The 15,887-nt window shown below is 51.1% G+C and overlaps 1 protein-coding gene across 4 annotated transcripts in view; it reads left to right on the forward strand.

Moving 5' to 3' along the window:
• EP400 (E1A binding protein p400) overlaps positions 1–15,887 on the forward strand; it is an 852,236-nt gene that overhangs the window by 731,828 nt on the left and 104,521 nt on the right. For all 4 annotated transcript variants that reach the window (XM_085634324.1, XM_085634328.1, XM_085634325.1 and 1 more), the window contains 3 exons: positions 8,061–8,221; positions 9,168–9,347; positions 10,334–10,508. In XM_085634324.1, the coding sequence (XP_085490450.1) occupies positions 8,061–8,221; positions 9,168–9,347; positions 10,334–10,508 (516 nt within the window). The remainder of the gene's footprint in view (positions 1–8,060; positions 8,222–9,167; positions 9,348–10,333; positions 10,509–15,887) is intronic.

The raw sequence follows: 15,887 nt of genomic DNA on the forward strand, positions 1-15,887 counted from the left end.
GTCTATTCTGGTTAAGCCAGAAGATGAGTTTATTTTTTAACTCCTCATGGGATTCTTTCTGAGCCTCTTTTAGTTCTGGAACCCCTGCAAACACAACAACCAACGGGCACGCCTCAGGGGGAAGGTTTATCGTGGGGAATTGCTTATGTGTGAGGAGGGGCCTGTCTTCATGGGCAGCTTCCTCATTTAAAGGGCCAGCCGGGGGTCGAGACTGTGCATCTAACTTCTGTTTACCTAGTCCATTATCCGGGCACCGTTTACTCTCACTAGAGGTGTTTTTGCTCACCACTTGTCCATGAGGGGTCGGGGGGTCATGTATTTGTGCTAAAATTGTGTGTGTGTTCCTACTATCATTAAAATTGTTTGCCCTTTGAGTTACTGGATGGGTCTCTGAGTGACTAATAATGGTGCTTGAAGCACCTAATGGGCTGTCTTTTGACGCTCTATTTTTTAACTCACTTAGAATTTTATCCAGTCTGCTTGTCACCGGCTTTAATTGATTTATGATTAGTAATTCTACCTGGGCCTGAAGATCTAACATGATCTTATTTAACCAGCTTGGGGCCTCTGTTTGAGAATTTGTCTGTGTAGCTCGCTCAATCCCACTGAGGTTTCTATTAGTTGGGTTAGTAAAGGTGGCTGAGCTATTAATAATCCTACGCTTTTTAGGAGCACATTTCTTTCTTATGCGTGTGATGGCACGTTTGGTGGGGCCTGGATCCTTCTCGTGACTAATTAACATGGGTTGGGCACATGGAATGTCCCTCTCACTAGTTTCCGGGGAGCTAGGGGGTGAGATGAGCAGAATCTCCTCCTCCTGGTCCCGTATACTTGCGACGGGGTCAGGGTCAGGGGTTAAGGAGAGGCGCCTCTCTGTGCGCTCAATTTCACTAGATACAACCCCTAGCGCTCTTTTTAACATGCGGTCAATGGCTGTGGGCTGCATTATAACTGGAATTACCGAGCTGCTATCCTCTTTCAGTGCCTGGGAAACATCGGCAATACCTCGCTTAGCTCTTAACGAGCGTGTCTGTGTTTTGCCAGCCATATTTCCCCCAGCTGCGGGTCAGTATCTATACAACTACCGTGGATGGTTTTAATCACCCGCCTTCAGCAACACAGTCACTATGTCTCCCAAAGAGTTAATAAACCCAACATCCACATCAACTCCGATGAGAAGTCACGGAAAAGAAAATTAGGCTATAGTCTCAATTTCCACAATGTCTCAAGTGGTGTTACTCACATGTAGAGGTCCAAAACGATTGGTTAATAGGGTGGCCCAGCCCAGCCTCCTGCAGCCCCTGACGGCCACAGACGGCCCGCCCTCTGCCCGGGCTCAGCCCGGCGGCGCCCGCGCGCGTCCCGCGACGCGGAGGGAGCCTCGGTAGATATAGCGCCTCCGGGCGCGTTTTCCGGCGTCAATGGGCGGAGCAAGGGAGGATGCTGGGGCCTGAAGTTTCCCCCTACTGCGGCCTCGGATGACAGAAGGCGGCAGGGGAAACAAACCACGAAGGATTTGGGGCTGCAGACTCCTCACGGGTGCACAGGATGGCAGGTAGGTGGAGCGCTATGCTCAGGATGATGGATTTCACAGCAAAGGCCCCCCGCTCCACCGAGGGAGCCTCGGTAGATATAGCGCCTCCGGGCGCGTTTTCCGGCGTCAATGGGCGGAGCAAGGGAGGATGCTGGGGCCTGTAGTTTCCCCCTACTGCGGCCTCGGATGACAGAAGGCGGCAGGGGAAACAAACCACGAAGGATTTGGGGCTGCAGACTCCTCACGGGTGCACAGGATGGCAGGTAGGTGGAGCGCTATGCTCAGGATGATGGATTTCACAGCAAAGGCCCCCCGCTCCACCGAGGGAGCCTCGGTAGATATAGCGCCTCCGGGCGCGTTTTCCGGCGTCAATGGGCGGAGCAAGGGAGGATGCTGGGGCCTGTAGTTTCCCCCTACTGCGGCCTCGGATGACAGAAGGCGGCAGGGGAAACAAACCACAAAGGATTTGGGGCTGCAGACTCCTCACAGGTGCACAGGATGGCAGGTAGGTGGAGCGCTATGCTCAGGATGATGGATTTCACAGCAAAGGCCCCCCGCTCCACCGAGGGAGCCTCGGTAGATATAGCGCCTCCGGGCGCGTTTTCCGGCGTCAATGGGCGGAGCAAGGGAGGATGCTGGGGCCTGTAGTTTCCCCCTACTGCGGCCTCGGATGACAGAAGGCGACAGGGGAAACAAACCACAAAGGATTTGGGGCTGCAGACTCCTCACGGGTGCACAGGATGGCAGGTAGGTGGAGCGCTATGCTCAGGATGATGGATTTCACAGCAAAGGCCCCCCGCTCCACCGAGTGAGCCTCGGTAGATATAGCGCCTCCGGGCGCGTTTTCCTGCGTCAATTGGCGGAGCAAGGGAGGATGCTGGGGCCTGTAGTTTCCCCCTACTGCGGCCTCGGATGACAGAAGGCGGCAGGGGAAAAAAACCACGAAGGATTTGGGGCTGCAGACTCCTCACGGGTGCACAGGATGGCAGGTAGGTGGAGCGCTATGCTCAGGATGATGGATTTCACAGCAAAGGCCCCGTTCCATTCAAGATCCCTCCCCCTCACGTCTGCTTCTTCACAGCGCATTGAAGCTACCTACCTAATGATAGTCTAAGCGTAAGCGCTACACAATAAAAGACAACCAGACAATATACGTCTGTAGACCTAGCCTGGGATTTGATTCCACCGCCGTGGAGCCACATTGCAGTAGAAACCCCAGGACTGGAAAGTTCCCTGTGGTTCCCCAGCAGTTATGAGACTTTGAGTCGAGGCGATCCGAGTTAGAACCACAAATCCCAGAAAGCCATGGGAGGGACTTTTGGAGCAAAGTTCCTGTTTGAACAAAATACGATGATCCCGGGAGTGACTCCATTAGAGGCAACGTCGCTGCGCGTGAAGGGATCTCAAGCCTTCTCGTATCAAGAGCCCCTTCGCCCTCCCTCAAGCACCACCTGATACTGGACCATTGCGCTTTTCTTATTACTTGGCCTCTTGGCGCTTTGGCGCAGAGCTCGCCTGTGGTTGTCCACGGGTTTGGGGGATGGGGGAGGGTCGCTGGGTATGTGCGTGCAGGGGGGGGGTTACTTTGACTGACACTGGCCCCATGAGCGCGTGTGGACTGGAGTGGGGTTTTTCTGAATAGGGCATTTAGCATAAGGTGGTAAGAGGGGTATTCACCGTGAGCAAGGGCCTTAACAAGTTGAAGTCATGTTTCTGGGAGCTGCCCGTGTTACCTGCATGCCTGAAGCGTGGCTAACTTCAGGGCTTTAAGTGGGATGAAAAAACGGGGGGGGTGGGCTCTCAAAGGGGCGTGGCCAATGTAATTAAGGGCGTGGCTTAAAAACAAATAAGCTAAAAATCTGTGCTTAGTATAGTGTGCCACCCCACTTGTATTTTGCTGTTTCTGTCATTGCATCCAGATACATAAATACAACAAGTAACATCATACCTACAAGAAGTCAGTACTATTGGCTTTGTCAATGGTTGTTAGTCGCATAAGATAAATAAGCAGCAACTACGGCTTGTCGTACATAATATTTTCCACTTAAAGCCCAGGTGACACCACGACAATGTTGCTGCTCCTGAGTTTCAAAAGAGAAGGGAAATCCAGAGAGAAAATGACTTTTTAAAAGTTTTCCCTTCCCCTACAACGCTCACCTGGCATGACGTCATGCTGTCATTTGTCCACTAGTGAGAAGTGAGCAGTGTGAGCACGAGCACATCGATATGCCTGCTGTCACGGCAGTCAGGAATTCAACCGACCGTCTGTGGCAGAGCCGGATAGAGACCCGTTTGGAGGCCTCCTTTAAAAAACAGCTGGTGCTCAGCACCGGTGAGACCCGGCCCACTTAAAGCCCTGATTCTAGCAAATAAGACTTGAAACAAACTTGAGGGGAGTTGGCCTAGCGGCTAGGGCGGTCGACCTCGAATCTGGGGAGCTGGTTTCGAATTTCGGCAATGACGCTGAACATCTTGTGATTCTGGGCAAATCACTTAATCTCCCCGTGCCTGACAAAAATGAATGAGTCCTATGGTGCTATGTAAAGGCGCTCTGATACCCGATTCGGGTCAAGTTCGTGCTCTATAAATAAAACAGGATATCAGCAAAGCAATAGAGTGATGAATAAAAACCAATAAAATGTCAATTTTGTTGTAACAAAAAATGTAAATTGATACTTGTATAGCGCACTACTCACCCGCAAGGGTCTCAAGGCGCTTGTACGAATACCGCTGTGGAACCCATCCTGGCTTTCCCTGTGAGGCGTCCACTCCTGGGCACCCCCAAGGTGGAGGCCAGGCATCCTTAGCGTTGTGGGGGCCGTTGTGGAGATTAAGCAAGCTATTGCCCAGAGTTTGCAGTGGGACTCCATGATTGGAATAGGCACCGAGGCAAGAATTATCAGGTCCGTGGAATTTTTGAGCCCAAGACCCGCCGAGGCGGGGAATTGAACCCTGGTCCCGGGCTAGACCTCTGCATCAGGGTCTGCCGCTCTAATCATTGAGCCACACTTCTCACACTTGTCTGACAGTACCGTTGGGTCCCAGAAGGCGGCGTCGTTAATTGTAATGAATAATAATGATTCTGGCCCTGGGTTTTGCAGACTGTTAAAATGTGATCTAGACAACATAAAGGCGCTTTACTGTTATTTGACGTTAGATTCCAATGAGCTGGATAGTAAAAATAGTGCCCAGACTTATTTTACAACTAAGCATTGACACGGTACATGAACTAGTAATTTCCAGACGCCACCGCCTCCCTCCCCCAAAAATACTATGAACCCTTCTTCCAGGTAAGAAAGTGTCTCATCGACGCAACCGCTCCCTCTAAACGCTTTGTAGCACTTGCACGTAATAAATTAGAATCCCAAAGAGGCCAAGTTAGCCTTTCATCATGCCGAGGTCTGTACACAGAGTAAAGTGAAACTGTAAAACAAGAACACTTGTAATTTACAATGCTTGGAAGTAGAAACGCATATTATGAACCAGCATATAAATACCTTATTGTTTTCAGTTGCTTTTTTTTGTTTGCATTATCATTGGGGATGCAACAATCAATGCGCACAAATAAGCGACCACAGTTTACAAGCATGTTGTCGTCACAATTTTTTAAAAATCAGATCTCATAGGAAGAGGTTAACATTTCTCGCATATATCAATGATAATAGTATGATTATCACCTTAGCTGGAGGGAACGCCCCGCAGTGGCGGTTCATCCGTTGGGACGTTGCCCCCCTGATATTTTAGCCCCTGTGGCCCCCAGTTAAATTCAAGTAAAAGTCCTAAACGTTTTAGAACGTGTTAGGTATTTGTGCTGCGGGCCGGTTTCGGTTTCAGGCATGAGGAGGCAGGTACCTTAAGAATCCTCCCGTGCGGGCCTGAGGATGTGGAGCATTTTACTGACAGACCGTACACACTGTCAGCGGGGCCCAAATGCGCATGTCGGGTAAGGACGGCGGCCTCTCTCGGCCAGCCCGACATGCTCACTAGAGTCTTCCCCCTGCAGTATACTGGAGCCCGGGGTGTACTCATAGCCGCAGTCTGCGGGCTCAGTAATGAGCGTTACAGTCCCCTGCCCCAGCCAATCAAGGCGCGGCTGTGACAGCAGAGCCAGCGTCGGGATTGGCTGCAGCCTGGTATGCCTGGCGCTGAGCGTGGCAGCGGCAGCATGCACTGGGGGCTGGGCTTCTCCTCCTCGCCATTCTCGTGCCTGCTGGATCTGAGCAGGAGTTCAGAGCCCACTTTGTGAGCTGGTGCGGATGTGCAGCAGAGGAGCAGTGCGCCGCCTCTTTCTTCCATGGGGACATCGTGATCGTCGCCTTCTCTCCTTGCCTGCACAGGATGCCTGCAGGCGACAGCACCAGGGCTGGGCAGCACCATGTCAGGGCTGGGCTCCAACTCTTGGCGAAAGTGATAGAAAACCCTCTACCTGACGGGGGGGGTAGGGGTAGGGGTGAGGTGGGTGGGGAGGGAAGGGGCTTTCAGAACTGGGTGCACTGCTGTCAGCCGCTGCATACCTTCCTCACGAGCTGTTGTTGGCCACAGGTAAGAGGTGGGCGCATGGACACTGGGTAGTGGTAGGGTGGAAAACAAGCATTGGCATAGCCAATAGGTCTCGCCTTTAGGACCTTATAAGTCTTTAGCCGAGACCTATTGGCTATGCCAAGCGGCCGCGAAAGTGAAAGTAATTGCGGTAAAGCGCTGCGTGCGCGCCCGCGCACATGCACTGTAGCTCTAGGCTGGCCTGGTAGCACTTTTTGGAGTCCTCTCAATAAGTCTCGCCAGAGCAGCGCATGCGCTGGGTCAGGCGAGACCTAAAAAGGCGGGCTGCAGTGTGAGAGTGTGAAAGGCAGACCTTCCTTTCAGCAGCCCCACTGTTCTTACAGGCCCGGGCTGTGTTTTCACTAACATGTGTGGGGCCTGGGCTCTTGAATGTGGAGCGTTTGTGCTTTCGTGGTGCCCGGATATTGTTTTAGGAAGGGTCTGCCTCTGAATACATGCTTTAATCTACCATCTCGTAATACACTCCGTGACCTCCGCCACAAATCTAAAAGAAAATGGGGCTATGTTTGCAGTTTCGTTTTAAACCCTTTCAAACGTTTTGTGATCTGTGTACTGTTCCGTCAGTGGCTGTGCTGTGAAATTTGTTGTTACCAGCGTGGCAGATTTCAACTTGAGAAAAGTATATTCTGCTCTGCTTTCTTGTGAAATGCAAAGTCTCCTAAAGACCTTGATTTTAGTTCTGATAATTTTAATGGCCAGCCTCTGAAACTGTTTAGGATGAAAATGTCATTTGTCATGGATTTTCTGTGACTGCTGGAAACCAGAGGCTGCAGTTAGTGAAAACATGTCAAGCTGTGCAGGGCATGCTGCATGTAGTGTTTTGATAAAAGGAAGGAAAGGGTTATGACAACCTTGCCATATTTCCAAAATAAGCACAACCACTTACTAAGGGCTAGTAAACATCCAAGCAATGAAAGTATATGTTTCACTATTACGGTCCATGAGTGACAGGAGTTGTAGCTGGTTAGTAATTTGTTTACTGCATTGTGATCTACTATTCTGTAAAGAAGTGTGTGTTCAAATCTTTTCTACATTGCAGCGTTGTTGGGGTGGCGATAAGGGCTATGAGGATATTGTACCAGAGACTGGATGCAGAGATGGAAAATGCCTGCTGCGCAGTCTTGTTTTTACTTTATACACTTCTTAGTTTTCAGTCTGATAGTATCCTGTAGGACCCCCCCCCCACCCTCCCAAGCCCTCCTTATTTGTGGGGCTTGCACACTTCCCTATTCATCACAAACTTTTACGCCTCACCACTTTGAAATGTCACGAGCAGCCACTGAACGCCGGTGAAAATACTGTGAGACAAGTTGCCTGGAGTAGAAGAAATAGCTAGAAGTCAAATCCACAAACGTTTAATTGGGCCGATAAGGAGGCAGTTCTGCGTGTGCCCTTCTTCCAAGACTTTAAAAAAAAAGCATTTGCAATGCAATAGGTCTCGCATTTATGCAAGTTGGAGCTATTGACATTGTAAATGAGAATGCCTTTTATTTTTGTATTCGTTTGTAAAACATAAATAAAAGGCATTGTTATTTACAATGCCAATAGCTTAAAATCGTGTACATGCGAGACCTATTGCATTGCAAATGCTTTTTACATTCAGTGCTATGGTGTCAAACTGCACTGTACTACCTTTGTCTAGTCCGTAATATATTGCACAGTTGTTAATAGTGCTAATGCCGGTCTGTGCTGCACACGCTTGTAACAGTAGGTGGTACTGTGCTAACGCTGCTGAAGCCAACATGGTGGCACCACCATGTAATACAATAAAGAAACCTTGAGACAGGTGGCAAAAGGGGATTCTGCTTTCTCTATGGCAGCGTTAATTTTCTATTGTGGTGCTGGAGACTCCCTTTGTACAACAAATGCAATGCAACAGCTGTAGAACTTCCTTCCCTTCCATAGCTTATCTTTGAGTTGGTGGAATTTGTGCTTTTTACTCATGGACGGGTATTTTCATTTGCAGCTACAACGGTTGGAGTTCAGCTCACTGGTAAAACGATCACGCCGGCCCAGTTTCAGCTTCTCCGACAACAACAAGCTACTCAGGTGCAGGTGTCACAGATGCAAGCTCAGGCCCAGGCCCAGTCTCCAGGCCAAATTAAAACTGTGGGCAAGATCTCACAGGTAAGTTAGCATGTGCTCCTGTCCAGTGTCTGGACCTAATCAAAGCTTATCAACAGAAAGTCATGCTATGTGGAGATCAACATTGAGAGCATGTTAGGAAGTTTGAACCTGTGCATCTTAGCTAGACAAGCGTGAGAAATCAAATCTGAGCACAATATCCGATGTTAGAGTTGAAGACGCAAGTGAAGGAATTCAGGAGGCATGTTGATTCCTTAGCTAGCATCTTATTGGTGAAGAGGGATTTCAAAAGGCGCCTTGATTTTTGTTTTAAAGTTTTCATTACTCGTTAAAAGCAAACTTTAGAAGTGAACTCTGTTCTGATAAGATAGTGACATGGGTGTGTGTATTCAGGAAATCCATTATAAATTCCTCTTGCAGGGTGTGTCCAGTAAAGTGGGATATTTATGTGACAGTCATTATTTGCATTTGAGTACACAGTATTTTATCGGACAGAAGGTTGGCAGGTGATGGCTGGCCAGGCCTTGGTTTCTGTTTCCTGTTCGGCTGCAACTCCACCTCCCCACCCAACTCGGTCTTTGATCTTGTATAATAGTTACTGAACTTTTCCTTTGCCAAGCCACTTTTAATTCTTTTATCAGTTTTAAGCCTCAAATAGCCATGCAGGAAAATGAGCAGAATGTTGACTATGAAAGCTCCAGCCATCCCTTCTTCACTTTAGCTACAGCAGGTTTTATCCAACCCATCAGTGAGAAGTCTCCGTCTCAAAGCTGCCATGATGCTACTCCCCCTGTTAATGCAGAATGTTTTAGGAGTTGGGGTTATATGAGCCTTTGCTCCCTGTTATTTCGCTGTGCTATTGTAGTAATACTTGTTAGTAATATTTTACAAAGCCATCTCCTCCTGAAGTCACTATGACTTTGTCTACTTCAGAAATGTCATCTTTGCTGTCATAGGTAAGACACATGTTATTTTGTTCTCTCTTCAGGAACAGTTGATGAAATTGCAGAAACAGAAACTGCAGCTTCCTCAGCAACAGACTGTTCAGCAGGGTGCACCAGCGCCACACACGACGCAGGTGCAGGTGTCACAGCAGCAGGCTCAACAGCTCACTACTGGCACTGTCCTGACTGGCACCACTGTAACGAATCTGCAAGTTGCACGCCTGGTGAGTTATCTACAGAAACTATACCCATAACACCTGAGGGAAGCTTTGGACTGCAGGAAAGTGACCATGATCTTCAGTATATTCATAAACTGTATGGATGGATGAGCAGATATATATATATAGATGCAGATAAATATATATTTCCAATTATCTCTAATAGGTCAATAGCAAACCTTCATCTCTAGTGACAAGCCTTATAGTAGAATAAAGAGGGTATCAATACAGGCTTGTGAGTGCTTGGACAGGGCATTACCATGTCATACTCCAGTGTTGAAGCTGAAAATGGACAGCCTAACAAGCAGGTGTGTGCGGCTGGATGAGGAGCAGCAGGTCAGCCTCCAGTAACAGATCTAGTGGCAGAATGACCTGGGTATTAACAGGCTGGCAGCTCTAGTGGAAGGCTCAGCTTCTGGGTGGGATATGTAGTTTTGGGTGCTACCAGCATAATAACAAGCCTTAAATTCAGTGATAAGCTGTGAAGCTGAATGGGGTCTGTGAAAGGGTGTTTGCAGCGACGGGTCTGGATGAATAGCAGCAGGACGGGCCTTCACGTCAAGTGGACTGGTGATATAGCAGAGTGAGCAGGATAATAACAAGTCTCATCTCCAGTGATAAGCATTGAAGCTGTGCAAGGCTGGCCTAACAGGCTGTCTGCAGCAGCACGCCGGGGTGTTGGAAGAGAAGTAGAGCAGATCTTCATCGCTAGTCATGCGCCTTTGACCCTTGAATGGGGGGGGAGGGGGGGGGGATTTAGATACCTCCACTCCCTAATGCTTGAACGAGAGAGCCAATGGTAAGTCTGGTCTCAAATAGATTCACCTACACTGGAGAATTGAGGGCCCTGAAAAGATCTCATTTTTGTAACTAATCCATAAAGTAGTGGGTTAAAGAAATGGGGATGAAAGGAAGGTACTAAAGCACCGGATGTATTTGTCTCCTCTTACTCTCCTTTCTTGTTGGGTTATCCTTCTGTTTCTCCTTCACAGCTCCATGCGCAGGGGCAGATTCAAGCCCAGACTCCTCAGACGGCACAGGTTGCACTGTCAAAACCTCCAGTGGTGTCCGTTCCTGCTGCTGTTGTATCATCCGCTGGAGTTCCAACCCTCCCAGTCTCCGTCGCTGGAATTAGTGTTGCTATTGGTCAGCCTCATAAAGCTGCAGGTAATGTCTCTATATTTTTCTCTACAGCACGATATAACGAGATCTTACTGTGCTCGCAAACAGCCAAGAACCGCTTCTGGCTTAAAAGTTCCAGAAAAGGGTGTTTTTTGTTTTTACTGTGTATCACCTAACTTCTGTAGTAGGGGATCTCTGTGTATAGTCATAATCTATGAATAGTCCCGCCCATGTGCGGGGACCCCGGAGCAATCAAAATATCTCTTAAGCTGTCCTGCATTTGCAAACCTGCAAAGACACTTAAGAGACAGACAAAATAATACAGCCTAATAACAATATGGCTGCACTGGCCAGCACTTCCTCTGAAGTGAACACAAAAGCCAAAATAAAGTTTAAATGTCATTTTTATTCACATCTGACATGTTCCTTTATTGTATCATACTCCCTTCACCAAAATCCCTTTAAACAATAGAGAGGAAGGGGTGGACAGACAAGCCCTATAGGCTGTCATTATGTGTCTGCTAAAGGGATACCGTGCCTTTAAGAAACTCTCCAGAGACCCCCGATATCCCAGGATGCACAGCCAAAGCAAGTTACTTTCAGTTCTTTTTTCCGGCTCCTGCTAGCAGGACCCTGGAGCTTGAGCTCTACCCTTTTGGGTGGTTATTTGGAATAAATCTTAGATTTTTGGTTATATAGTGTGTTCATTCGACGTCTAGAGCCTTTCTGTACTACATCCTGAGTTTTGGTGCAGTTTGCTCACTCTTAGCATGGCTTTATTTGATAAATGCCCTGAGTGTGGGAGGAAGAAGGCCAAGACGGACCCACATGATGTCTGTATCCTCTGCTTGTCTTCCTCGCATGTCCCTGCTACGTGTGCCATCTGCAAGACCTTCTCCAAGAGGACCCTGAGGGACAGGGAGAAGATTCGCCTCCAGGGACAGGAGAAGCAGAGGACAGGTGGGACTTCGGGCATGGGGGATCCCATTCCCCTTCTTCTGCCCATGCTTCAGCCACTGGAGGGACCTCCGGGCAGAAACAGCAGCGGAAACGGCGCCTACCGGCTGGTAGATCGCGTTCGACCTCGAAGGCGACGACGTCGACGGCGAGAGGTAAAGCACCGGTGTGTTCGCCGTCGATCCCGGGCTCGGGATCGCGGCGTTCTCGACGTTCGGCGTCGAGAGAGGGGCCGGCGAGACCTAGGACTAGGTCGCCGTCGAGGATTCCACGGTCGTCGTCGACACACCATCGACGTCGTACCGAGCCCCGCGATGGATCGACGCCGACGACATTGACGCCGAGGCACCGGCGACTGCCGTCGAGACGGAGGGGATCGGCGTCGAGGCACAGATCGCCGTCGAGGCACAGATCGCCGTCGAGGCACAGATCGCCGTCGAGGCACAGATCGCCGTCAAGGCACAGATCGCCGTCGAGGCACAGATCGCCGTCGAGGCACAGCTCGACGTCGAGGCACAGCTCGACGTCGAGGCGAAGGAGATCGACGTCGAGGCGAAGGAGATCGACGTCGAGAAGAAGACGATCGGCGTCGAGGAGACGTTGGTTACCGTCGACGTCGAGGGGACGCCGGACGTCGAGGAGACGACGGTCGAGGTCGACGATCAGCTCGATGTCGGTGACATCGGGGAACACGTCTTCGGTGATTACAATCTCCAGTCGTGGTTCTAGGAGGCGACGGCGCTCCCCCTCGTTTACTTCAACACGGGATCTGCCCGCCAAGAGGAGAAGGGTGGCCGGGAGTCCGGACAGTGCTGGTCCTGGTTCCCCTGCAAGGAGTGATGGGGCTCCGCAGCCTCTCCCCCAGCCGTTGCCTCGGAAGCCTCCAACGCCTCCTCCGCCTCCGCCTCCGCCTCCTCCTCCTCCTCCTCCTCCTCCTCTTAAGCAGCCTACTCCACCTCCTCCACCGCCAGTGCCGCAGCTTCCACAGTCTCCTCGGCTACCAGCGGCTCCTAAGGCTCCTCGCAGGCAAAGGTCGCGTTCTCGATCTCGCCGGAGGTCACGGAGTAGACGCAGGTCGTCCACCCACACGAGACATGGGCGACGGAGGCATAGATCTCGTTCCAGAGGCACGTGGTATACGGACTCTTCTGGCAATGGACGGCTCTCCCCCTCACTTTCGGAGACCCCGCCTACTCGAATCTCGCCGGTGGATGATATTGCCACGTTCCAGGATGTGCTGATGAGGGGGGCGGCGAAGTTGGGGATCTCCGTAGCAGTCCCGGTTCCCACTACTTCGGTGATATTTGAGACATTGCACAAAGCTCACCTCTCACGCCCCCTCCTTCCTTTGGTTCCGGGTTTGGAGGAACCAGCCATGGAGGTTTTCTTGACTCCTGCGGTGGTGAAATCTGCTCCCTCACGGTTGCAGAAGAAGTACAGGGCCCCTGATTCGGACCCGGCCTTCCTCAGGGTGGACCCTCCCCCGGACTCTGTCATTGTGGTGGCGGCTCGTAAACAACACTCCACGACGCCCTCTTCCACGGCCCCTCCGGATAAGGAGAGCCGCAAGATGGACTCCTTGGGGAGGAGAATGTGCTCTACGTCGGCCACGACTATGAAGGCCGCTAGCGCCTCTGCCCTGCTGGGTCGCTATGACCGATCGCTTTGGGACTCTCTGCAACAGTTTGCTGCCTCCCTGCCTAGGGACAAAAGAGAGGACTTCCAGGAGGTGCTGAACGAAGGCATGATGGTCTCCAACCAGATCATCAGTGCGGCGGGGGATGTCTCGTTGCTGGCGGCCCATGGGTACTGTCATGGAGTGCACATGAGGAGACATTCCTGGCTGAGGCTTACCTCTCTCAAGCCTGAAGCGCAGCAGAAGATCGCAAACTTGCCTTTCTCTGGCTCGACGCTGTTCGGGTCTCATGCGGACGACGAGATGGCACGCATGAAGGCCGAAGCAGAAACCCTGAAGGCCGTGGGGTTGGAGCGCCCCAAGGAGCAGAAGAAGTCATTCCGTTCCTATGGCAGGCGTTATTCTAAGCAACGCGGTCAAGGGCGCCAGTCTGGTCACCAACAGCAGCATCAGCAACAACAGCAGTTCCCGAGGCAGTCCTTTCAGAAGCGCCAGAGGGGCAGAGGCCAGCATCAATCCTCGTCGGGGAACAAAGGCCCAGCCGGGTCGAAGCCCTGAAAGGTCACTTCCCCCTCGTCCGTTACCCGCTCCGGTGGGGGGGAAGTATTCAGTTCTACCTGGCAGAGTGGAGGACAATAACTCCGGACAAGTGGGTGCTGAATATTGTTTGCAATGGATACAGTCTTCGTTTCACCAGCCCGCCTCCTCAGATTCCACCAGTGCGCTCTCCCTTCATGGTACAGGAGCTCCAGGGGGAGGCGGACGTCCTGTTAAGGAAGAAGGCGATAGAAGCTGTTCCTTTGAGGCAAAGAGGAACTGGCCTGTTCTCCAGGTTCTTTCTCGTCAGAAAAAAGGACAAAAACGAGTTCAGGCCTATTCTAGATCTGCGTCAAGCAAACAAGTGGATCCGCAGAGAAAAGTTCTGTATGTTGTCCCTGCATCAGATTTACCCTCAGTTGCATCGAGGAGATTGGCTGTGCGCCATAGATCTGCAGGACGCTTACTTTCATGTGCCGATCGCACCAAAGCATCGCAAGTTCCTGAGGTTTCTGGTAGGCAACAACCATTACCAGTATACAGTACTCCCGTTTGTTCTGAAGTCTGCCCCACGGACGTTCTCCAAGTGCATGGCAGTGGTGGCAGCACACTTGCGGAAGACCAAAGTGTTTGTGTATCCATACCTGAACGATTGGCTGATCAAGGCTTCCACGTTCCGGGAAGCACAGTGTCACTTCAACAGGACAGCTGCCTTGCTTCATCGCCTGGGGCTGCACATCAACATGTCAAAATCAGTGCCGATTCCTGTGCAGTGTCTCCAGTACTTGGGGGCCTCAGTCAATACCTTGAACGCAAGCGTGTGTCCTTCGGAGGAGAGACGCTTATCGATCCGTGGGAAGGACCTGCACCTCCTCTCAGCCCACTCTCCTACAGTGAGGACGGTGTCCTCCTTACTGGGGTCGATGGCTTCCTGCATCTTTCTTACCCCCAATGCACGTCTGCATATGAGGCCTCTGCAGGAATGTCTGGAGGATCAATGGGACCAGAGGCGGGGGCGTTGGGAGGACAAGATTCATCTGTCCCAACACGCTCTCCAATCTCTGAAATGGTGGTGCTCCTCGGAGAATGTTTGCAAGGGGACTCCTTTCCACAAGGATATTCCGGTCCAGACCATAGTGACCGATGCGTCTCTCCAGGGCTGGGGAGCGCATTCGGGCCCTCTTCAGATTCAGGGGATATGGTCGCAGACGGAGATGACTTACCACATCAACTTTTTGGAACTCAGAGCAGTACACTTGGCCCTGAAGGCGTTCCATACCTCCTTCACGACGAACTCCCTGCTTGTTCAGACGGACAATACTACTACCATGTACTACCTCAACAAGCAGGGGGGCTCCCGTTCACGCACGCTGTCTCGGGAGGCACAGACGATCTGGAATTGGCTGGTGGCCAGGAACCTGACGATCACGGCAACCCATCTGCCGGGAGTGCAGAATGCCCAAGCCGATGCGCTCAGCAGGCTCGTTCAAGAAAATCACGAGTGGGTGCTAAACGACGACGTGCTCAGAGACGTCTTCGCAGAGTGGGGCACTCCGGATATCGATCTGTTCGCTACGGCAGAAAACAACAAATGCCACGACTTCGCGTCCAGGTACTACCAACCAGGGACACTGGGGAATGCCCTATGGATCAGCTGGTCCAACAGCTTTCTTTACGCCTTTCCACCCATTCCCCTGATTCCGGCGGTGCTGATCAAGCTGTCACAATCCAGAGCCAGAATGATCCTGATTGCTCCGGAGTGGCCGAGGCAATGGTGGTTCACCGACCTTCTTCACCGGTCTGTTCTGCCACACCGGCGCCTGCCGTGTCGGCCGGACCTTCTCACGAAGTTCCGAGGACAGATGGTTCACCCCAATCTCTCGTCCTTGAGTTTGGCAGCATGGCTCCTGAGCTAGTACAGTATGGACACTTGAACCTACCTCAGGACTGTATGGAGATCTTGAAGGAGGCGAAGAGACCGTCTACGAGGACTTCTTACGCCTATAAGTGGAAGAGATTCTGCTTATGGTGCAAGGCAAAGGACATTGACCCTACATCCTGTAAAGAAGATGTTATTTTGCCTTATCTGCTGCAGTTAGCTCAATCTGGGATTAATTTTCAGTCTATTAAAGTTCATCTCGCAGCTTTGACTGCGTATAGAAAGGGCCCTTCCCAAACCTAATTTTTTCAAATCCCTGTGATTAAAGATTTTTTAGAGGGTTTGCGTAAGGTGTTTCCCCCTGTTAGACGACCTTCTCCGCCATGGGAATTGAACGTGGTGTTGTCCAGATTGA

The sequence above is a fragment of the Triturus cristatus genome, chromosome 11, assembly GCF_964204655.1.
Source record: "Triturus cristatus chromosome 11, aTriCri1.1, whole genome shotgun sequence".
NCBI classification, from domain to species: Eukaryota; Metazoa; Chordata; class Amphibia; order Caudata; family Salamandridae; genus Triturus; species Triturus cristatus.